The sequence below is a fragment of the Sciurus carolinensis genome, chromosome 12 (assembly GCF_902686445.1).
Source record: "Sciurus carolinensis chromosome 12, mSciCar1.2, whole genome shotgun sequence".
Taxonomy (NCBI): Eukaryota; Metazoa; Chordata; class Mammalia; order Rodentia; family Sciuridae; genus Sciurus; species Sciurus carolinensis.
The window spans coordinates 68,411,290-68,434,660 of record NC_062224.1 but is presented as its reverse complement, the minus strand read 5'-3'; the positions used below and the strand labels follow the sequence as shown (position 1 = coordinate 68,434,660).

Genomic DNA, 23,371 nt, shown 5'->3' with positions numbered 1-23,371 from the left:
TTCGTGTGCAGCACTGTCTCCTCATCTGCCACCTAAGACCTGCTTCTCCCAAGTGTGGTGATGGATGCCCATCACCCTCCTGCTGAAGCTGTGCACTAGGGAAAACTCTTGATCCCTCCCTCCTGCTCCCCAAGTGCATCAGTGGATCATCCTTCTGCTTCAGCCCTCCCTCACCCACCTGCTTCAGGCCACAGGCCTCTGATCACACCTTTTCTCTAGTTCCCCTTCTTCAGTTTTGCTTCACATCCACTGCAGCTAGACAGATCACCAAATACACATAGCTGCTTGCTAAAACTCTCTATGGCTCCCTACTGCCCTGGAGAAGCAAGGCCTTTTGCAGCCTGTGGTGGACTTGAGGTTCCCGTCTGAGACAAGTGCCTCCCCTATCCTGGTACTTGTCTTATGACTGCATTTGTCCAAGTCTTGTCTTTTCCTCCTGACCCTCAGTGTTCCAAGGCCTGTCTGGGTCACTCTTGTTCAACCTGAATTCTCTAGGTTTTGCATAATGCCTGGTGCAAAGGTGAGCACTCTATAAATATTGTCAAGTACATAGATGACCTGGGAGGGCTAGTCAGAGATAATTCAGTCCTTGACATCATTGCCCATGCTCCTGAGTCAGGTGTGTCTCCTGTTCCTTTTTTTCTGGAGTTCTGGGGGACCCAGCCTGAGCCCTAGTCTTTTGAGGAAAGAAGTATAGCCCAAGTCCTACTAATTTACAGGGGCTTTAAAAAATCACTGTTAGGCCATTTAATGCTGACAAATAAGGGTCTGAAGTCAGACAAATGTGAATTCAAGAGCAACAGCACAGCCCTGATCTAGTCTCTGGGCCTCCAGTGACATCAGCGGATCCTTGCACTTGGGACTATTGAAGAGGCTGCAGTGCATGGAGAGTCAGCCTGGGGTAACTTCTTCCTCTCACTTTCTCTCCCTTGGCCCTCTGCAGATGTGGTACTCTGTTCAGACCTTTAAAACCCTGCAAATGTCTGCTTTAAAAAGAGGGAGCTGGTTGAGACCACCTCCAGCCCTTCTTGCTGACTGACATCCATGTGGGATGCAGCCCCTCCCTCTGCCCACCCCTGGGCTCTACCTTGGACCACAGAAGGACACAGTGTGCGTGCGAGCACTGGGGCTGGCCTGACCTTGCGCCTGGCCTCCCAGGTTCAACCAGGATGGGTAGAGGTGTTGATCAGCTGATATGTGACACTTTAGCCAGGTTCATTTCTCCCATTTCTTCATCATCATCCTCATCCCAGACCTGACAACCTACTCCCAGGTACAGAGTGTACCAGAGGCTCAGAAATCATGCTCTGCCTCCCTTGTGCTGTGTTATGCTCCTTGTTCCCCTGGGGGCAGGACAGGACCTCTGTAGATACTAAATGAAGAAGAAACAGAATGTCAGAGCCAGAGGGGGTGCTATGAGCCATCAGCTCACCCTTGGCCTGTGGATGGGAAAACTGACACCCAGAGAGCTGAGCCAGGGTGGGAGTCATCTGCCTGATCCCCACACCTTATATTTTTCTTGCTGCCCCCCAGCTCCTTCCAGAAGCCCTGAACTGCCCTGGCCTGTAGGCTCAGCGAGAGGGAAATCAGTAGACAGACAGGCTGGACTGTATCTGACCTCTGAGAAGCATGGCAGGAGGGGGCTTTGCCTCTCCCTCTGGCATCCCATCAGCATTCAGAAGCAGCCCTGACTTGTGGATGAGGCAAGGAGAGAGCCAGGGACTTGGCAGAGACCCAACCTGCCTGCCCAGCTGGCGCAGGAGTCATGCAGAATGAGCTGCCTCAGGGATCAGATGGGAATGGGGACTGACAGGAATGCAGAGCAGGTGTGCCAGTGGAGAGGCAGAGGCAGGAGCCCAGGTGCTTCTGTCCATTGGACTAGGTCAGCCTGAGGGGTGAGGGCGCTCGTCTCCTGCCAGATCCTCCCTCTTCCCCACATGCCCACCTCCCTCCCTTTCTCCTTCTTCAGGCACCCCCTCCAGCTCTCCTCCCTTCTCCCATCCCCATCCTCCCTCCCTTCCCTAAACTGGACCATTCAGGTAACATTGGATAAGGATTTCAGAGCCACTGTTTTTTGTGGATTTTTCTAATGCTGCTCTTCAGAACAGGTTTCCTCCTTTTTCTTGGGTGTACATGGCCTCTTCTTCTTCCTTTGCCTATATGAGAAGCTTCAGGTGCTGCAGACTGACCCACACTTTCCTAAGGGAGATAGGGATTTCTCTGCATCCATGTGCTGAGGCAGGGATAGGGAGGACAGTGCAGTAGGGAACCTTCAGGAGTTGAAGCTAATGGAAGGAGACAAGCAGAGCAATGCAGGGGATCTGGGAGGGAAGGGGTCAGGAGGGGCTGGGTCAGACGCTGGCCAGCAGGTGTGTGTACAGAGGATGGAGTCACTTGGTGGTACAGTTCCCAGCATGGTGTGGGTACTCTGTGCATTTTGAGTGACCGCTTGGCAGAAGTCAGAATCCACTCTCAGTAGAAGTCAGAAGGCAGAACCCACTGGTAGTCAGAAGTCCAAGCTTCTGGCTCAGGGGCTCAAACCAGTCTAGCAGCTCTGGGTTCCCCAGGACTGATTCTGAGACTGCAGATCACCCTGCCCCTCTGCCTTTGAAACCATTCCATGGCCCTTTGCCCCCCAGGAGAGAGAGAACATGGTAAGTCTGTTTTTGCTGCCCATGGGAACTCTGTTACCTGGAGTTAGTTTGGGGCTCCTGCCTTCTCTGGTGAGCGGCAGCAGGGAGCCTCCCGCTGCACACTCCAGGCTAGCTGTGCCCCAGTTTCTGCCCCTTTAGGAGCCACGAACACCAACATTCAACCTGGCTTTGATGCCAGTTGTCTGGGTGTGTGTTAACACTCTGTGCCCACAGCAGGCCTGGCAGGAGAAAGGGATGCTGTACCTGGTGAGCAGGTACTCAGAGCCTTCTGAGGGCAAAGGAGTGAGCTCAGGTCTGAAATACTGCTCAAACAAAGTTAGAAGTTAGGAATCCTAAATCCAGGGGTGGTTTCAGCTAAAGGTATCCAGCCTCATCTAACGTGGACAGGGGCAGGGGAGGCGACTGCAACTCAGCGAGAGAGAGACCTGCTCAGGTCTGTTACATGTTTTGTGAGAAACTCAAGCCTAGAAACCAGGTCTCCTGGCCTCCCTGAATGACACCCTTTGTCTGGTAAATAAAAAACTTGGAGAAATGGCAGTGACAGCGGTGCCTTGGGGGCCATTAGAGAGGTACAGAAGGGCTCCAGGCTGAAGGTGGAAGGTGGGGACCGCATTGGCAATGGTCAAGGGAAAGTTCAGGCCATGGAGCAGATGCTGTAGTTGATTGATTATTATTATTATTATTATTTTAGTATTTATTACTTAGGCCCATGCAATATTAACCTTATGTACCGTTGGGTGTTGAGAGAGTTGAAAGAGATAATGGACATGGAAGTGCTGTAACTTGATAGGCTCTTCAAAGGTTAGTCCTTATTATCAGAAGCCTGCATTTCTCACACGGTCTTTATGGAAACTGATAAATGACAGAACTGGAAGGGATCCATGGAGACCCCCCACTGCCTCTCAGTGAGGCTCATAAAGGGTGAACCCAGAGTCTTGGTGTGTTCTTTTTAAGAAAAAGTATGCAAAACTAAAAACACAAATATTTATATAGAAGAAGAAATCACAAAAAATAACACATTTAAAAAAAATCTGACAACATAGACCCCCCCCCACACACACACAGACACACACACCAGAAAAACTAACAACATATTTCATAAATGAATATGGATCATCTTCTGCTACTCATCTGTAGTACTTTTTTCCTACATGTTTGGGTTGTATATTCTTTGATCTCTTCTTAGCATGATAATTTTGTCTTATTATTTACTATAGAGAGAATAAAAAGATAAGTCTGTCTTTCTTGTAAGCATGGTGACCTCAATCTTTTTATTCTTTTATTATTTATTTACTTATTTATTTATTTTTTATAATTGGTAGTTTGAAAACATTTCTTTCAGCTTCTTTGGTGCTGGTGTTGTCTGAGCTGTCCTCTGTTTGGGTGGTCAAGCTTTTGGTTGGGACCAGCTCTCCTTCCTGTGGTGTTGGCAAAAGCCAAGCCTGGGAAACATTCCTTGCCAAAAGGTGAAGAGAGACTTGACTTTCAGCTCTGACACTAAGTTATCAGACATTCCAGGACAATGAGCTTCCTGGGTGCAGCAGGATAATAGCAGGCTGTTCCTCGCACTGTAACAGTAGAGCTGAAAACATGTTTCTAACTCTGTAACTTTTTAGTGCACAAGAAACCTATTAATAATCCACAAGCCTTGAACAATTTACAATGCCTCTGTAGTTTAACTTCCTGGTTATGAGACCCGATATAATAAACTTGTGGAGCTAGTTCTGGGTCACTGTTCCTCCATCAGAGTGCAGTATCCCACCTGGTCCCAGCTTTACCTGAAAATGTCTGTTTTCTTTGTCTCTGAGTTTTTCTCTATCTCCTGTCACCCCTACTCAAGATCCTTTGTTGATGCTCTGTGGGTTATGGCACTGTGGCTCATCTGCTGGCTCCCAGTGGCTGCTACAACTTGACTGTGTTCTGGCCCACCTGGGTCCCTGCCATTGCCCACTTCTCTTAGTCCAGTCCCAGGGTGAAGGACAGGGTAACCATGAGGCCTGGGTAATGATGGTCTCTAAGTGGGAGACTGAGCCAGCAGGTCCTGTTTGATCTTTCCTCTGGGAGTGCAGTGTGTGCAGCTCTGGTGAGTGAGGTACTCCAGAAGCAGGTGGGTGCCCATTCATTGGAGGTGGACCATGACTGCAGTCCTAGGACCCTACTTGGGAATGGTGTGTGGCACCAGCTGGAACAGAGCACCCATGTCAACTGGGGTTACTGAAGTCTCCTGGCCACACCCTGAAGAGAGCCTATGAGTGTGGGGCCATGAAACATGGACTCTGGTGTTCTCACAGTCAGCCTCATTCTGATCCCTGACTAGCATTTCCCAGAGGGATGCTGGCATGCTCTGTAATAGGAGGATCCTGTAGTGTCCTAGTTGGTTTTGGTTATTATAATAAAATACCATAGACTGAGTGGTTTATAAACAACAAACATTTATTTGTCACTCTGGGAGTCTCAGATCAGGATACTAGCATAGTGGGGTGAGGGTGAGGGTGCTCTTCCACATACAGATAGCTGACTTCCTGTGGTTTCCTCACATGGTGGAAGATGGTGAGAGAGCTCTCTGGTCTCTTCTTACAAGGGCATTAATCTCATTCACATGGGCCCCACCCTCAAGATATAATCACCTTGCAAAATCCTACCTCTTAACAAATTGTATTGAGGATTAAGTGTCAATATGTGAATTTCAGGGAGACACAGCATTCAGTCCATGACATGTGGGAAACTCTATATTACCACTTACATTAAAAACTCTGAGACGTCCTTTCATATGGAAACCAACCATCGACTTTCCCCAAATATGACTTAGTTCCCTTCTTTTGCCTAACATCTATTACCAATCTGCATTTAGGGAAACACTGTCATACAGACATTTTCTCAGATAAAAGTGAGGGTGATGATAGTCCAAGACCCTCTGAAGGAACTCCACGGGAGACCCCATGACTGGTTTCCTCACCAGGAAATAGATCCATACGAGGACATGCAGCAAAGGGCTAGAATGAACTGTATACACACTTGTCAGGGGTTTCAGTTGCATTTAATTCCAGGTAACTGTTTCAACTTGGTTTAAGACACCTTGCTTATCCACACCAGATTGTTGGGTAATTTGGGTGAGAGGGAGGACCAAGTGTCGAGGACAGGAGCACTTTTCAGAGTTTAGAAAATTGAAGACAATGTTAGAAATCACTAATAAAAGCCAAATGGTTCCAAGCATAAGACAGCACATACAGCCTCAGGGTCATTCCTGAGATTGTGAATGAACCATCACATCATTCTTAAAGAAAAGGAGGACAGTAACAGCATGTCCCTGAAATGGCCCTTTCAGTTCACAAGGTCTAGCCAAACCCGAACTGTGAGAGGCAGCCCAGGCCAGAATGCCTAGATAAGCATTATTGAGGACACTGACTTTCTCTTGTGTGCAGGAACTAGGGCAAGCTAACGCTGTGTGTAGAAAGCTGCTTTGTTGCACACATGCCAGGACAGCTGCTCCTCGAGATGCTGGTCATACAAGAAATGAAACAAACTAAGCAAATTCATGATGTTGCTGAGTCTGTAGCCTAACTTCCAAAACCCCTCTTCCTGCAGTAGCTAGTGCACACTGAAGCCTGTGGGGAGCCAAGTGCTCCTTCAGGTGGTGGCCCCAGGACAAAGCGGACAAAACACTGTGAGGGAGGGGAAGCTTATCTTCTGGGAAGCACTGCAGGTACCATGAGCAACAGAGTCGCACCTGTCCAGTAGCTGTCATTGGTGTCTCCTGCAAAGCACCTGTCCAGCCCATCACTGCTGGACCTTCCCTGGAAGAGTTCTCCAATAAATCTTATGCCTCACCTCCCATCATTGAGTGTCTCCCTTGGTTTCTAGGTAAACTTCCCCCACTGCCCCAGCACAACTGAGCTGTGGATGTTATATCCATGCTCTTGGTGGCCCAGTTGGATCTGTCCCCTGGGAAAGTGTGCAGGTATAGAAGATAAATAGTTACATACTAACTTGTGCTTTGGAGGCAAAAATGACCTCAAAAGTATTTCTATGTGGATAACTGGAGAGGGGCAGGATAGGATTGGTGTATAATTTGTGGAAAGTCACTTAGGCAGATGGAAGACATAGATGATGTGACAGACACAGATCAGACACCATATGTTGTTATGATGTCAACTCCTCAGAACCAGGTGGAAATTATTATTCAACTCTTGACTTCCCTTAAGAATAATGACAAATACCACTTTCAAACACTTGCTTCTGGGATGAACATTTGCATCGGGCATTCTACTTCATCCTCACACAAACCTGTAAAGCAGCTGGCATTCTCCCCATCTTCTGGATGAAGAAACTGAAGTTCAGAGAGGTGAAGTAATGAATTCCAACTCAGACAGCTAGAGGATGGTGGAGCTGGGAGGTGAATTCAGGTTTTCTCATTCCAGAGCCTGGGCTTCTTCATTTCACTGCAAACTGAATGACAAAGTCTACTTGAGGGGTAAGGACACCTATTCGATTCTATGGCATCTACCCTGAATCCAGAACTTACATCCAGTGAGGAAGAGAAACCAAGCCTTCTGGGATGCCAGTTCTCACCTTAGGAATTCAGGATTTAGAGCTAATGTTTTAAATATAGAGGATCGAACTCATGGGTCCATGGATTTGAATGAGAAACACTTGCATCTCATTTTCACTAACCTCTAAAGGCATTTAGCATCTCTTTCACTTACTATGTAGGCAGTAAACCACAATATAGCTGTCCCTGTGACTCTGTCATCCCAAGAAACTACCAATATTTTTATTTCACGTGACAGTGTTTACAGACATCCCCAAACATTACTTCTGCAACTGATCACCATCTTGCATTTATGGTAGTTGTTAGACCTACAGCAGACCTTGTTATTTAATGTTGCTCATAAAAAGTAGCACTATTACATTATGTATCAGTTTTTTAAAGTGTTGTGATAACTGTGCTTCAGTAGAATTCATTGGTTTTATTTTATTTTATGTATTTAACTATATTCTTCTGAGCAAGGTTCCCTCTATCTCAGCTGTCAAAGAGGTTCAGACTGAAAGGGGTCTAGATGGCCTGACTCAGCATGAATGAGGGCCCAATCCAGTTGGTATCATTTATTAGATGTAGAACATCAGGTAAGTCCCAAAGTCACATGAAGTGCCTCTCCTAAACCAGGGTTTCTTAATTGTGACCCACTGTTGACACATGGACTGCTTAATTCTTTGTTGGGATGTCAGGGTGTAGGTGGGCACTGTAGGATTTTAGCAGCATCCTTGACTTCTACCTGCTAGATAGAATCAACCCTTTGTTGTGACATCCCAAAACATGTCCTCCAGACATTGTCACATGTCCCTGAGGTGGGGGGCAAGATAGTAGAGAACTGCTGAGCTAGATGCATGGTGTGACTTTAGAAGATTCCTTTGGTGTTAACTGTGATAATGCCTCAATGTCTGATCAATCCATCAAGGAGGACTTTAGCCTGTTGGTTAGGACACTAGATTTTAGTAAATTCAGTGTCAGAAGGGGCTGACCTTACAGCTTGAGAGGCCACCAGGAATGTCCCCTTTGGAGTGTTAGGCCTCACAATGGTAATTCTGACAGGGAGTCTGGGGTGCCCAGCCTTGGTGAACTCATACTGGGGTGAGAAAAAAGAGGTCCCATGGATGCCTGAGTGTGCTGTCTGACCTGAAAAATGGGTCCAGAGTCCAGGTGAACAGGAGCTGTGGAAATGCCTATTCAACCTCAGAAGATTCCTGCTTCTTTAGAGCCCAGAAGAGTAAGGACAGCTGTACATCCTGATGCCCTGACCGATGAGGCAGGGCTGCTTGGGTTCCTAAGAGGAAGCGGGCCTTCCTTATGTTATTTTTATTTGTTCTTTGTAGTTATACATGACAGTGGAATGTATTTTGACATATTCTACATACATGGAAGGGGTCTTTCTTGATTTCTTTGAAGTACAGAAGGGGTGCCCAGAAACCCCCAAACATTAGGAAGTGCGGAGCAGCATGAGGAACTGTGGAGGCCAGAGCACTCCTGAGAAAGCAGAGTGCTCGTCTGAGATGGTGTCAACAAAAAGGAAGTAGAGTGTGGATTCGGTGACCTATGGACTTGTGAATTCAGTGTTGATGTCAGACAAGCATCTGGATCAATTATTAAACATATGGCTGTCAGCCCTTAGATGCTGAAAGGGTGGTTGATAAAAATCACTAAGAATGGAAGTGATCAAAGAACGAGTCATGACAGACTAGCCTCATTCTTTATGGTTCTGTGCTTCTGATGGCACGAGGGTGCTGGTGCAGGGGACTCTGCAGATGGCTCTCCACAGGGTGTCTCCTCACATTTCTCACAATATTCCTGAGGAAAGGTTTGGAAATGTGAGTTGTATGACAGCAGGTTGGGCTGCTTTTTGGTGGGTCAAGACCTGTTCCTTAAAGATCTGTTGACTTAAAGTGGGCTTGGAGGGCATCTTGGTGACAAATGGAGATGACTGAATGGTCAGAGTGGGAAACATCACCGTGAGATGCCTGGGGAGGAGACCAAACACCACCAACTAAGTGGATTCTAGCTACGTCTGGGATATTGAGGAAGGAAGCCAGTATTACAGAATTGTCTGGACTTAATAATAATGACGATAGCTAACACCTTAAAAATGGATCTAATGGTCGTAATCCCTGGGCACGAAGGAGCTCCTTGAATTCCTCCTGATAACATTATGAAGTAGATTCCATGATTTCCCATATTTCATGGTCAAGGAAACTGAAGCAGAGAAGGGCCAAGGTTAGCAGGTGACTAGGATGCAGTCCCCGTTAGTGCTGAGATTCTACCAAAGGGTGGGGAAAGAGCGGATAATATGTGCACAGAAGGAAGATGATCACTGTGTGCTAAGTGGCCCAGCAGTCCCCTTCTCTGGGAAACTTTGCCTGCTTCCCAGGTGGGCCTACTGGCCTCTTCCAGGTACTCGCAATGCACCTGGTAGAAGGTGCTGTCCCTGCTTCTCCATGTGGTTGATGGTTTCCTGTTGTGGGTGTCTGCTACCCACTGTAGGCTCATCTCATCAGTCCAGGGCCCCTCAGTATTGAGCACAGTGATAATTCATGGGTTTTCCTTATATGTCGATGAGGGAACTGGAAAGGATTTAAGGAGGTTTAAAGTATGAAGGGAAAATGAAAGCACCTTGGAGCCATGGAGCCTGAGCGTTAACAAAGGTATATAGGGCCTGAGTGACAAAATCACAACCTACGACCAAAGGGAGGAAAGACACAGGAGGTTTATCATACCCAAGAATGTGGTATTGGGGGAACCTGTGGAAAGTCTTCCCTAAACCCTGGATGGTCTGCAGAGGTGGGGACCATGGTCACAGACTCACCTGTCTCACATTCTTCTCCAGTCACAGCCAAGAAGTCTGTGAAGGTGGACTTTCAAGTTCTGTAAAGTGGACTGCTTTCCTTTTCCTTTTAAATTTATAGGAAAAAAAAAAAAGACATGGGGGAAACTAGAATATAGATTGGTAAGTGAGAGAAGTCAGTCTTAAAAAGTTCTATGCTCTATGATTTCAACTATGTAACATTCTAGAAAAGGCAAAACCAAAGAGACAGTAAAAAGGTCAGTAGTTTCCAGGGTTGGAGTGTGTGGGAAGACAGATGCATAGGTTGAGCAGAGAGAAATTTTAGGGCAGTGAAATTATTCTGTATGATACCATAATGGTAGATACATATCATTATACACTTGTCAGTACCTACAGAATGTAGAATGCCAAGAAGCAACCCTAATGTGAACTCTGGAATTTAACTAATATTGTATAAAATGTCATTTAATAAATTGTAACGATTGCACAACACTGATGTAAGATATTAATATAGGAGATCCTCCCTTCTTCTCTCCAGGTGGATGTGGGAACTCTACTTTCTGATCAATAGTTCTCTAAACCTAAAACTGCTCTAAAAATGAAGTTGTTGCATGTGCACCAACAGGAATGTGTGAAGCCACCTCCTTACTCCCTGGGACAGATGTAAAAAGAAGGTTTGCTGATATTAGCCTGTAACTTGCTTCCTTTCCATTTCCTCTCCCCCTGAATACTCGGTAGGTAAGCAAGCTTCCTAGAACAGGAAATGCAACACAATTATAAAGAATTTGTGGGCTAAATTGATCTAATAGATTTCTTTGGGCTTTTAGCTGCCCTAAGTCATTACACTAAATGGACTCCAAGAGGGTTACCATTAGCACCTGTTCCTCCTGACCTAGACCAAGTGAACCAGGGTTCAGAGAAGTGCCACAGGAGGCCAGAATTGCTTGTGGTCTGGTGTCTCTTGTCTCCCACTCCTAGGTAAAATGAGGGCACCTTCAGAGTATCTAAAGTATAGACCCCTTTCTAAGGGGGTGCTGGGATGGGGGCTGGTCCTGAGCAGCAGGTGCCCCACAGGATAAGAATCAGGATGAGCATCAGATGGATGTTGGTGGTGGGTGGAAGACAAGCAGGAGTGGTCAATTGCTAAGAGAGATTGAGGGAGCTTGATTCTATATTAATGTGTGTGTGTGTGTGTGTGTGTGTGTGTGTGTGTGTGTGCATGCACAGTAGAAGAGAATTTCCCCTGTCAGAGTTGGAAGAGATCTTGAGACCTTCTGTTCCTTTCTCTCACTATACAGTTGAGGAAACCAGGACTAGGGAGCTCCCAACCCCGTGTATGAATCAGCTTTTTGTCACTATGACAAAAGTACTGGACAAAAACAACTTAGAGAAGGAAAGGTTTATTTAGGCTCACAGTTTCAAAGGACTCAGTCCATGGTCAACCAGTTCCAAGGCAGAAACTTTGGGGCAGGAGGGTAAGGTAGAGGAAAATTTCTCATCTCACGGCAGCTAGAAAGCAGGGAGGGAGGGGGAGGAGGGGGCCAGAGAGAAGACCACCCCTCCCAGGGCACTGCCAGTGACTTACTTCTTCCAATGAGCCCCCCTCCCCCAAGTAGTGTATTCATCTAACAACTGATTAATCCACTGATGAAGTCTGAGTCCTCATGATACAATCATTGCCCCAAATCCCCTTGCTGCATTGGCACATTGACTTTTTTTTTCTGCATTGGTTTTTTATTTTTATTTTTATTTTTTGCAGGGGAGTTGGGGTGGTGCTGGGGATTGAACCCAGGGCCCGTTAGGCACGTGCTCTACCACTCAGCTAGGCCACCAGTCCAGCCTTGCTGCATTGAGGACCTTGTTTTCTACAGGAGTTTTGCGGGACATTCCAGATCCAAAACATTAACACCCTGAGACCCAGTGACAATCCTACTCTGAGTTTGGATGTCCCTAACTCCTAGGTTCGCTCTCTGTAAAATTGAACTGACCTGCAAAATAGCTCTCAAACCCGCTCACTCCTCCCCATCTCACTCTAGCAACTTCTCCATTCCCCCTTCCAATGGTTTCCTCTTTTCCCTAAGGGAAACCACTTCCCTCCCTAGCTTGAACCTTGGCCTTTATAAACTGGCTCTCACTGACCTCTGCAGTCCCATCTCTCTGCCCCTCTGCCCAACCACTGCCCCCTTTTCCCTCTTCTCCACCCTGACCCCAATCCGAGGCTCTGGAAGTAGCAGAACCAGTCTTCCTCTCCCACACCCAGCCCTTTCTTCACCCCTGGGCCTGGACATGCAATGTGCCCCCGCCCCCGACTCATCTGGCACTCGCCTTCGATGAGTGTGGCTGCCACCTCCCATGGAAGTGTCCTCTGAGAGTCCACACTGAGGTCAGGTGTCCTGCAGCTCCCAGATCATAGCTGCCCATTTCCAGTCCTTACTGCCTCCTGGACTGGAGAGCACAGATGGCCTGGCATGGAATATGTAATTATGAAATATGTATTGATGGAAACAGGGTCTAGAAATACTTCTTATCAGTTCCAGGCAGAAAATATAAGTCTCCATTCCTCAGACACCTTCCCATCTCCCTTGCCCAAACTCTACTCATCTGTTAGTGCTTAGGTTTCTTTTTCTAGTGACCTGGATGACCAGCAGGTCAGGGCTCTGTGAGCTGCCAAGTGGCTTGAAGCCCACAGATGATGTCTCACCATGGTGGGGTGGCTTTGTGACTTCTCTTCAGGTAGCTGGGCTACTCCTTTGGCCACTTCAAATACTGCATTGCAGGTACCCAGGGACTGGTTTCTAGTCCAGCATGGGGCCAGTGCACTTCCTGCTCTGGCAGTTAAACGCCACGCTGACGCACATACTCTGTGTTAAGTTTTATGATTTCAATACCACCGTGCTTGTGCTCAGTACTCACCCTCCCTGACAAGTGTCTGCTGCTCTCCAGGGCCCTGTGTCACCTGATACAACAGGCATCTTGAAGGCAGACTTTCCCCTTTATCACCTTGGAAATGCATGGGCATTAACTTTTATGCTTTAAATCCAAAATAGACAATAAAATTAAGGAAGCAGGTTAGTGATAATCTATGGGGTTGCCTGTGGAGATGAGATGAGTCCTTCAGGGTCCTTGGGGGATTTCTGAGCCTGCCCTGCCTCTCCGAGCAGAACTTTGTGTAGTGTTCAGAGAAGGGCTGTGTTGGGAAGGAGGGCACATGCCTAATGGGTAAAGATGGAGAATTTCCATTTGCCTGAAATCTTAGCATACAGAAGCCAGGAATGGGCAGAAGCTCCCAGAGGAACAGGTGTAGCTCATTTCAGTCTGCTTAGGCAACCCCAAGCAAGTTTTACCTGCAAAAACCTTTGATCCTTAAGGGTTCGAGGCAGGTTGGAGACACCTGGGTTTGCACGTGGACATTAATCATTCACATGACACCTCCCTCCCACTCCCAAGGGGGGCAATCACTTGCATGCATCGGATGCCCACTGTGTACTGGGCATTTGACTTAACATTAGTCCTCCCCACAGCTCGGAGAAGACAGAGGCAAACCATCTCCAAATCCTGCACTTAGGATTTGAGGCCCAGGGAGGTCAATGCCTTGTCCAAGAACACAACCAGGTGGAGAAGGAGGAAGTTTTTGAAGTCAGGTGGTCTGTCCCCTTCCTTGCAAAGCCCATGCTCTTGCATGATGCTGTGCAGCCTCTGTGGGAAACAGCTAAAAATGGGGCCTTATGAGGGAGGGTGCTGCCTACTGCTAGACCCAGACTTCCTTATGGAGGAGGGTGGCTCCCTACTGCTAGACCCACAGTTGGGGAGGAAGGAGTGGGAGAAGGCTGGACCTGGTGGGCTGCAGTCCAGGAGCCTCTGCATATGACCCCCCTGGCCTGTGACATGGCCATGCACCAGCATTTCTGCAGGAATGCTGTCTGTGCATCGGCTGCTGGACCAGGTGAAATTAGGTGGGAAAGGGCCTCAAGATTCCAGACCAGCAAATTACAACCTTGCAATTAAAAAAAGCTACATGGAAATGAAGTGTGAAGATACCCGTGACTTCTGATGTGCTCATGAGAGGGAGCGAATCAGCCAGCGAACACCTGCTCTGCTCTTCCTTGGAATGAACACTCAGGTGAACACCCTGGGCTGGCTCGTCGCAGCACCCTGGGCTTCTCATTCTCAGCTGCGTGTTCCAGACAGCCCTCTCCCAGGCAGAGAGCACCTGTGTTTGGCAAGGTTCTCTGACACAGTGCATGGCTGGGGCACAGAGTCACCATGCAGCCAGATCTGTTTGCACACGGGAGATGGCAGGAGAAAGGTGAATCTGCTCCATTACACCCAGGGCCTCCAGGACTTTTAAAAGAAATGAAGGTCAGGATTGTGACATGCTTGGAATACCATGTGGGTTCTTTCCTGCCACATATGCTCACAGTAGCGAGAAAAAAAACCACTGTAAGTAATATTTGTGGGGGAGTCTGATGTGGCCACAGAGTACACAAATGGCAGGGAGGGTCCCAGGGACTTGGCTGGGCACCATCTGATGCTGCAATTAAGGTGCCTTGCCTCCCCACCAGCCTTTGTGCTTAGAGCTATGTTGCCACTAATACCTTGACGTCTCTGGCACTGGTACGTTTCTCCCCTGGGACTGGGGCTGGTGAGGCAGTCCTGTGCTTGGTCTGTGGGTGAGGTGGCTGTTCACTGCTGCAACATTTCCTGGAAGGAGGCAGGGGATGCCACAGAGATAGCCCTGCATGCCTCCTTCTGTGGGTCCCAGGAAAATGGAGCACTTACCTAGAGGTCTCAGAGACACACCTACATGTAGGGGGCCTGGGAGGGAGGACAGGTGTGAGAATGGAGAAGAGCCCAGCTCTGGCTCCCTGGTGGAGGCTGCCCACAGTGGGTCTCATTTCCCATGTCCCACCTGGCTCACACTGTCACGCCAGGTGACACCTAACACCCACCTTGTGAACACCAGCTCCTTCAAATAAATGGTACTACGGTAAGAAGCTGTGCCAGGGCAGGGTGGGGCTGTCCCTCCAACTCTAATTACCAGCACTGCAACAATGTGCTCAGTGCCATTGTCACAGCTGGTGGTACCTCCAGCAAGAGTGGGCTCTGCATTAGGCGCTGGCTAGGCAGGCCCTTTCCAGGTGTCGTCTCGTTCATGTTCGTAAGCCCAGTTTCTTCCCATCACCCATGATCACTGTCATCTGCTTCCTGCCCACCCTACTCCACTCCACTATTAAAGTCACACCTCAAACTGTCATTTTCTTCTTAATTTTTAATCAGTCTGTGTCAAGAAAAAACAGGACTTGATCAAGTTTCCAGCCCTCACTGCTCTGTCAGCACAGCAATTTTATGGATTAGAGTTTTGTTTATATTTGTCTAAAACCCAGAGGAGGAAAGGAATCAACTCCACAAACCAACACATATTTGAAGAGACGCTTTCGGAGTCAGGGCATTTTCTTTTTTACTATATGTCAATCAATCAATTTCATAGGAACGACACCCAGTGGGCACCATGAGACTCTTGCAGTAGGAATGTAGGGCTGGCCAGCAGGCGAGGCAGCCCAAGGCCCCAAAAGCAGGAGAGGAGGGCAGTCTTGGGGCTGGAAGGAGCCTCCTGACTCTGCAGGACAAACTAAAGGGGGGAATAAAGAATTCACTTTCTTTGGAGGCAGAATATGTTTACAGAAATAATTTTTGTTTTGGAAAATAATAACAATATGCTTACATTTTGGAGTAAGGGAACATAATAGTCACCCAGAGAGAAACTCATGACTTAGATCAACTGTCAGGTGGAGTCATTTAAAATTCCCAAACTAAACATTACCTTAGTTACTTTCTCCACCGTGAGATGTGTTTGAACACATTCTGATCATGTGTGAAGTCACAGATCTTAGCCAACACCACTGATCCATGTGCCACACCATGAACACAAATACCAATGCTCCATCACCAAATGCTGATGCTTTGATGCTCTGTGGCATGGAGCATGAGAACTCCCTTTTTATAAAAGAAATTTCCAGAAAGCAGAGTCTGCTTGTCTTTCCTTTCTTATTGGGACTGCCACATCCTGCTCTGAGCAGAGTTTTCTGGCTAAAGGAAGATGGTCCGAATGTCACAGGAGAGCCTTTCTGTTGTGAGTTCGTCCCTTACTGAGGTCACAGGGGGGCTCTGCTCCTCTTCTTTGTAACTCAACGTGGACTTTCTGCAGAGGCTGACCCATTCCAGCTTTGGAGTTCAGAAATAGTTTGAAGCAGATTTGAGAAGTAAATTTACAAAATGTGACATGTTTTCCGAGGGCGCAGGGAGCACTCATAACAGAAGTCAATGGGATGTGTGACGCAGTGGGACGTGCAGGGAACTGCCCCATGTTCCGCAGCACTTGGCACACTTAACACCTCCCTTCAGGACAGCACAGGGGATTCCCCTCTGCTCTTTGTTCCCCAGTGGTCTTGTCAAATCCTTGAGTGTCCTTTGAAAGCACTGCCCTGCAATTTGTCAGCCTCCCTGTTGAGTTCGAGATGTATGATGTGAATCACTGTCCCCATGTAGATAAATTAGAAAACGTCCCTCATGCCCTCACGCTCTGTCTGTCTGTGGCCCTCCCTCCAAGGCGGAAGGCTCCTTTCCCCAAGGGGCAGTAGAATTATGGGGAGTTCACCCGGTTAGGGATCTTCTTCCATTAGAGGAATCTCTGTTAAACAAGACATGATTATGATCTTAGTACCACCAAAACCACAATAGCAATTTGGAATGATGACAATTCCTGAAATTAGTGAGGAGAAGAAAAAATCAAATAAGCAACTCTCTGGTATAACATCTATTTGCTGGAAAGCAATTGTGACCCTATTTCTAGTTCATGAAAAATAAAGTGTTAGACTTTAACACAGACCCTAACTAGTCATGTAAGCCAGCAAGTTACAGATTCCAGTACAGAGAGGCAGTGTGGTCTGCAGGAAAGGAACTGTGCGGGGACCAGGAGGCCTCTGTTTCTGTGTCACTATGGCCATTCACTGTTGAGCTAGAATTACTAGAGTTCATGGTTGCAAAGTTGGGCTGGTGCTTCCCTTCTCTGGGAAACAGAGCCCTCATTAATTGATACATTTGTCCTACCTCCCCATGGACTGCATTCTGCCCTTCCTTGCAACAGGTGCAGGAGTGTCTTTTATCTCACATGGGGTAAAAGCAACTTGTATGTACACAGCACTTGTCTGGGGCTGGGACACTGCAGGGGCCCGACATTTCTCTTTCTCTTTGCCTGTGTGTGTTATCCTGTTCCTAAGCTCTGCTTTTAGAAGTCCTGCCTAATTAAGGGATAAAGAAGGAAAACATCCTGTGTCATGTGGAAGCTACAAAAATTAAGTAGGCCACTGTAGCCTTTCAGCTCTGGATGGCTTGGCGCCCTTTGGGCTTCCTGAAATTTCCATTAATGGACCTATTATTTGCAAAATGATGATCATTCCTTACAATAACTGGCCTTGGCCAAAGCCTCTACCCATAGAAGAGGGGGAAGCAATGGGAGCTGAATGAAAGGCAAATGACTCAGCCCTGTGCCAGGGAGCAGGACTGTGTGCAGAAGGGGCTGGCATACGGATGCTGGGTGTGAGATTTCACAGGTGCAGCTTAGCCCTGGGGAAACACTTACCATCTGCAATGTTGATGCCTGGGCTGGCGGATGCCATCTCCCCCGCCGTCCTAGTAATTGTGTCAGGGTTGTCGGAGCTGGGGTGAGTGTCCCCTTGGCACATGGGAGGTGAATATAGACTCTGGAGCAGTTTGGAAGAGCCTGATGTGCTGTCACAGGTTTCTGACTCTCCTGGTCCTGTATCTGTGTCCCCAGAGCCAGGGTATGCTGGGGGGCTCTGGTCATCCATGGGTATGGGGCATCCCTGGCCCACAGAGGCCAGATACCCGGGGCCTAAGGCACTCAAGCCACCACTCACAGCCTCGTCATAGGACGGGAGCATGACGGGCACACCGTCCACTACCACGAAGTCAGGGTCGCTGCTGAAACTCCTGGGAGTCCCCTGTGTGGAGGCAATGGTGTCAATGAGTCAGAAGGCTACTCCAGTGCGCCCCACCAGAGTTGGGGTACTCGGGGCTCACAGAGTGTGATAAAGACCAGCATGAATGAGGGTGCAGAAGAGCCAGCCTACTTTCTGGGTCTGTTCTGGCAAACAGTGCAGTCCCCCATGGCCATTCTTGACAGAGAAGAGGTTTTTCTCTTGTCACTCTGGTGTTCCTGCCTCATTCTTCCTGTTGCCTCTGAGATCTACTACCTCCTGTACATCTGTCCTCCCTACTCATGAACTTGTGTGTGGGAGGGAACCACGTGACCCATTCCAACAGAACATCCCAAGGTGCCTCTGCTGTATGTCCCAGGATGGTTGTTGAATGCAGAGTAGCACTGTTAAACATCCAGGGAATGGTGGACCCTAAGTGCTCATGGAAGATGGCAAGTCTGTGCTTGATATGATTCTTTTTTATTTTCTGCCGTAGTATAGAAACCACTTACTTTTAGAAGATAGAACAATAACAAAAGGAAAAAAAAAAAGTCTGACTATGGGCATGCTCTGACCTGATTTCCTCATTCAAGTTCGTGAGTTCAAGGGCCACCTCCTGACCCTGCAGCATGGTAGCTTAAGCACAGCCTGTGATGCGGGCATGAGGTGGTGTCTGGGAAGCCAATCTGCCACCTCACAGGCACTCTCATATAGGGGCACATGCCCTTGCTCCTGGCCTGGCCCCTGTGCATCTTATCATCCTGCATGGTCAGCATGGCTGGGCTTGAGCCCAGGTGGTGTCTGACACCAGCCCCTGTGCTCCTTCGGACCACTGCACTCTGTTCCTGGCCCCAGAAGGAACCCAGAGTGGCATGTAAGTGGCTGATACAGCTTAGCTTCTTAGTGCCTCTGCTGGAAGCTGCAGCTGTGAGCTGTGTTAAGGCCAGATAGTGACATGCCAGGAAGGAAAGATGACCTGTTTGGGGAGGCAGACCCTTAATCCCTGAGAGCTGATGGCTCCAAAACCCAAGGATGTGAAATGTGTGGACATGGCACCTGAGGTGGAGGGCAGTATTGGACGGCACTTTTCTCTAGTGCTCAAAGGATGGTCTGGAGTCCACTATTAGAACCATCTTGCAAAATCCTATGGCTCATGGTGGTAGGCTCCATGCCCTATAGTTCTTCAAGGCTACTGAGCTCTAGCGGGTGGAAGATTGCCAAGGTCCATGCTAGAAGGAGGGAGGTGGGAGGGAAGGATGTTTTGGATCTGATGTTCCCTCTCTTAGAGTCACTAGTTAGTGTATCCTGGACAAAGTACCTCCACTTCTCACTCAGGACTCCTCATTGTCCCTTTCGCCTACAAGGTGTCCTGGCCAGGACAGGCAGTTACCTCTCTCTATTCTCTATTTCCCATCCTAATAGTCTATGCCAGGCCATGTCCCCTGTGATCTGTCAGCTTTCCCCAACTAGGCTACTCAGTTCCCATATACCCTGTCATCAAACATCTCCACAGCATCTGCATTCCTGGGACACAGGGAACAATCTCTGTTCTTGACTTGCCCTTGAGAATCTTACCATCCATTGGACAGATGGAATTGACTTTTCCAAAACTAGAGAATGATGCAAGATGGAAACACTCAAGGGATTAAGAACATCAAGTGAAAGAGTTTTGAGAACATTTTTAAAACATCTTAATATTTAGTCAATATCCTGGAAACTTCTTCCAAGCCTAAGTAGAAAAATAGCTTCTGTGGGCCGTTTTAAAGTACTCTAATGTACTATAAATCACAGCTGTGCAGTTTAGCTTTCTCTTTGTAATCCTTTGGCCTTTTTGAGATACTGTAATTGCTCAGTGATAGAACATGGTCCCTTGATTAATAAATAATAATGCTGCAGACTCAGAGAGTAGATGGCAGGTTTGAGACGAAGAAGTTTCTGTTACTTCAGGAAGGGTTTGGTGATGTCACCAGGGTGCACAGACACACCTTTGGGTCTGGAGAGGGATGCAGGTGACCCTTATACCTAGTAAACTTTCTGAGGCTAGGAAGAGTTGGGTGCCTGCCAGAAGTGACCATGGGGTGTTCCTGCTGTTAAGCCCACTGTTATGGCTTGGATCTGTCCCCAAAGGTTCACGTGTTGAAGAGCAAGATCCTTGAAAGCCATCTTGGGACCCAGCCTCTCCCCTGCCCTTCTCTCTGCTTTCCGACTCCACCATTTGCTCCCTGACATGATGTTCTACCTTGCCTCAGGCCCAAAGTGAGAGGGCCAGACAACCATGAACTGATATCCCTGAAATCCTGTGTCCAAAATAAACCTTTCTTCCCTTGAAGTTGTTTATCTCAGTTATTTTGTCACAGTGACCACAAAGCTGACTCATACACCCACTTAGCATTGCTAAGTAAAGTGAGGCTGCCCTGGGGGTGTGAGGCTAAGGGAAAGGGAGTGAAGGGTGTTTCCAACAAGCTGCCCACTTTCCTCACAGGGACTTGTGAGAGATACACTGGATTTTCCTGGAGGGGAGAGAAAGAGGTGGCTAATTCCAGGAGCTTCCTCCTTCCCTAAGCAATATTCCCCTTTTCAGGGGTGGTTTGCATGAACCTGGGAGCTAGACTGTTCCTAATGGGGGAAGTGCCCTGTCCTGAAGCATTAGGTCCTAAACCATTATGATAACTATGAGGGTGAAGACACCAGGCTGATTATTTGTGTCACCAACAGGGGCAGTGGGTGGGGAAGGGGTTGGGGGGATGGAGATCCACCCTCCAAACATCCAGTTCAGCAGGCTCGGATCAGACTCCAGGCAGAGACTCGCTAGCCCCTTCCTGATTGCCCATTAGGTTCTCCCTCCTGAGACCGCCCACGGCACACACAACTGACCTCCACTATGACACACAGCTCGGACCTTGTCTCCTTGTCCTGTGTACATGTCTTATCCTCCAGGGCCACATGCAGGTGGGAGAGGCTCCCTGGTGGGGCAGTGAGCACCATGCAGCCCTCATTTGCTTCCCTTCTCCAGCCCCCACAATGCTTGCCTCAGAATGTTCTACTGGGTGAAGGACAAATGAGGCCTATGGTGCTCTGGTCCCAGATACCCCAAAACATTCCAGGAAGATATTTCTAGCTCTGCCCTGTTCCACCCGAGGACCTCAGCTTTGCACTTGTCACCTGCTCTCTCTGCTGCACTGACCTGGGGGGGAAGTGGGCCTTGAACTTGGTCTGGAACATCCTGGCCAGGATGACGAGCAGTAGCACCAGCAGCACGCTGGTCGCCGTGAATGCCACAATCTTCCATGTGGTCAGGAGGGTCTCGTGGGTGCTGGGCCATGTTTGCTCTGCCATGAGAGAACAAAACCATGCATGAGGTTTGCACTGTGACAGGTGCCAAAGTCCCCCAAATGTTCCTTTGATGGATTCACCTGCCACATGAGACACCCAGAGAGTACCTACTAGCTCCCTGGGGCTCAACAGACACCTCGCACCTGGCACAGTGCCTATTAATCACATTAGGATTCACACAAGACTAAAATCCATCTCCAGCATGGGCTCTGCTGGGTTGAAGACAGACCTTCCTGTTCAAATCTACACCTGGCCTGAGAGCCTGGCATAGACCCAAATAATTTGCCCCTTTGTGCAGAGAATGAAGTGGGGAGTCCTCTTTCTGAAGGATGGTGTTCTGAAATGGACCAAGGGCTGAAGGGGTGAGAAGGGGCTATAGGCCTTGGCGATGTTATGGGACATACTATTGGCTGGGATGAAAGGTGGTGGCATAAAGCAAAAAAGAGGAGGACTAAGGGGACATGCCTGTCCCCTGGCGCTCATTCCTCATTCTGTCCACTGAGTGTCTGAGAGTAAGATGCAGTAAGAGCAGTTCCTTCCAGAACAGAGTTTCATCCTTTCACCACAAGCACCCTGCCCGCTAGCCCTTCTCCCTCCTCTCATCACACTCAGTGGCCGTCCTCCTATTCTCTCTGCCCCTCTCCCCTCGTTGGCTCACATGAACACCTGTGTGCCTTCAGATTCCCAGTATTAATAAGCATGTCTCTCACGTGCTGTGTCCAGAGGAGTAGCTTGCAGCCAGCACTGTGGCTTGGAGCGGCGGCCACGGCCATGGTCTGGAAAGGGCAGAAGACTGTGGTGCAGGCCAGCACCCAGGCCTCTGTTGTGTGGTCACTACCCTGGTGCACTAAGTGGTGAAGCTAGTTTCCAAGTAATTTGTCATTAAGCTAGGAAAGCACTGGAACTTGAAAATGGCCTCCATTTGTGTAGGTGAGAAAAAGTCTGAGCTTCAGTAGTATCGTTTGTGTTCTCGTTTGCATTTTTAGTGGAAGAGAGCAATACATCACTGAGTCCCAGGGCAGTGTGCAGGATTCTGGTCACACCCGCAGGCCTGTATCCTTGCCAGTGGAAGGGCCAAGGATGGGAGAAAACTGCCCAGAGGCCGAGGTCCTTCCATGGATACCGAGGGACTAGGGACCCTGTCCACAGGATCAGCATTTTAACTGGGAATGGGCAGGTTAATACTCCTGACCCTCGGAACAGGGCCTGGAATCATCTGGCACTGCCCAGCCCCAGCCCCACGTACCGGCAACACATTTCCACAGCCTGTTCGTGGTGCTGGGTGTGGGAGGGGAGCAGACACAGGCTGCTCCTCCTCTGAGGGACTCACCTGATTTGATGCAGTAGACTTGATAGGAAGGGAGCCACTCTCCGTACTGGCAGGTGATGTACTTGTAGTCACTGGTGAGGCTGTAGCCAGGATCGCAGTAAAACTCCACCACGGTTCCATGGTTGTAGCGCTCACAAGGCCGAGGGTGGCAGATGAAATCTCTGTGACTCACCATTGGAGGTAGTGGACAAACTTGGGCAGTGGGGGAGAATAAGAGTTTCAGCACCACAGGCTCACCCTGTCTGAAGCCCTCAGATGCACGCTGATCCAGGAGAGCATGCTGCTTAAAGATGTGCTTCTGCATTCATCACAAGACCACTGAGTTGAGCCAGAGTTGGCCCCCTCTTTTGCATTTTCACGTAAGGTCAAATGGAAGCCTTCTAGAATATTCTGAGCACATGCTGCTCTCACATGGTGTTGTAAAGTACACTGTGAAAGAGAGGCTCATTTTACAATGCAAAGAGTGTGCCTATTTAATAGATTGTATTAGCTACTCTATTAATAATGCATGCTATTATGTGCCAGACAGAATAGTAAATAAAATTAAGATATTTGTGGACAAAATCTTTACTGAAAGGCACAGCTATGCCAAGTTTGCTTCTGCAACCACAGTAGTAATTTAGAACTGTTTGAATCCCAGGGCTGTGGTCCTAAACTGATCCTCCAGTGTCATCTTGGGGTCTGGCCAGCGACAAACATGGAGCAATTCTTCTACCTCTGCTT

General features: G+C 48.3%; 1 protein-coding gene across 1 annotated transcript in view; it reads right to left on the bottom strand.

Annotated features, from left to right (window-relative positions):
- Nucleotides 1-15,741: 15,741 nt before the first annotated feature.
- Nucleotides 15,742-23,371, bottom strand: part of Susd4 (sushi domain containing 4) — a 133,946-nt gene continuing 126,316 nt past the window's right edge. Inside the window, exons 6-9 of the mRNA XM_047520957.1 lie at nucleotides 22,649-22,840; nucleotides 21,166-21,314; nucleotides 17,628-18,009; nucleotides 15,742-16,676 (exon numbers count right to left, since the gene is read on the bottom strand). Of these exons, the coding sequence (XP_047376913.1) occupies nucleotides 16,648-16,676; nucleotides 17,628-18,009; nucleotides 21,166-21,314; nucleotides 22,649-22,840 (752 nt within the window). The 3' untranslated portion in view covers nucleotides 15,742-16,647. The remainder of the gene's footprint in view (nucleotides 16,677-17,627; nucleotides 18,010-21,165; nucleotides 21,315-22,648; nucleotides 22,841-23,371) is intronic.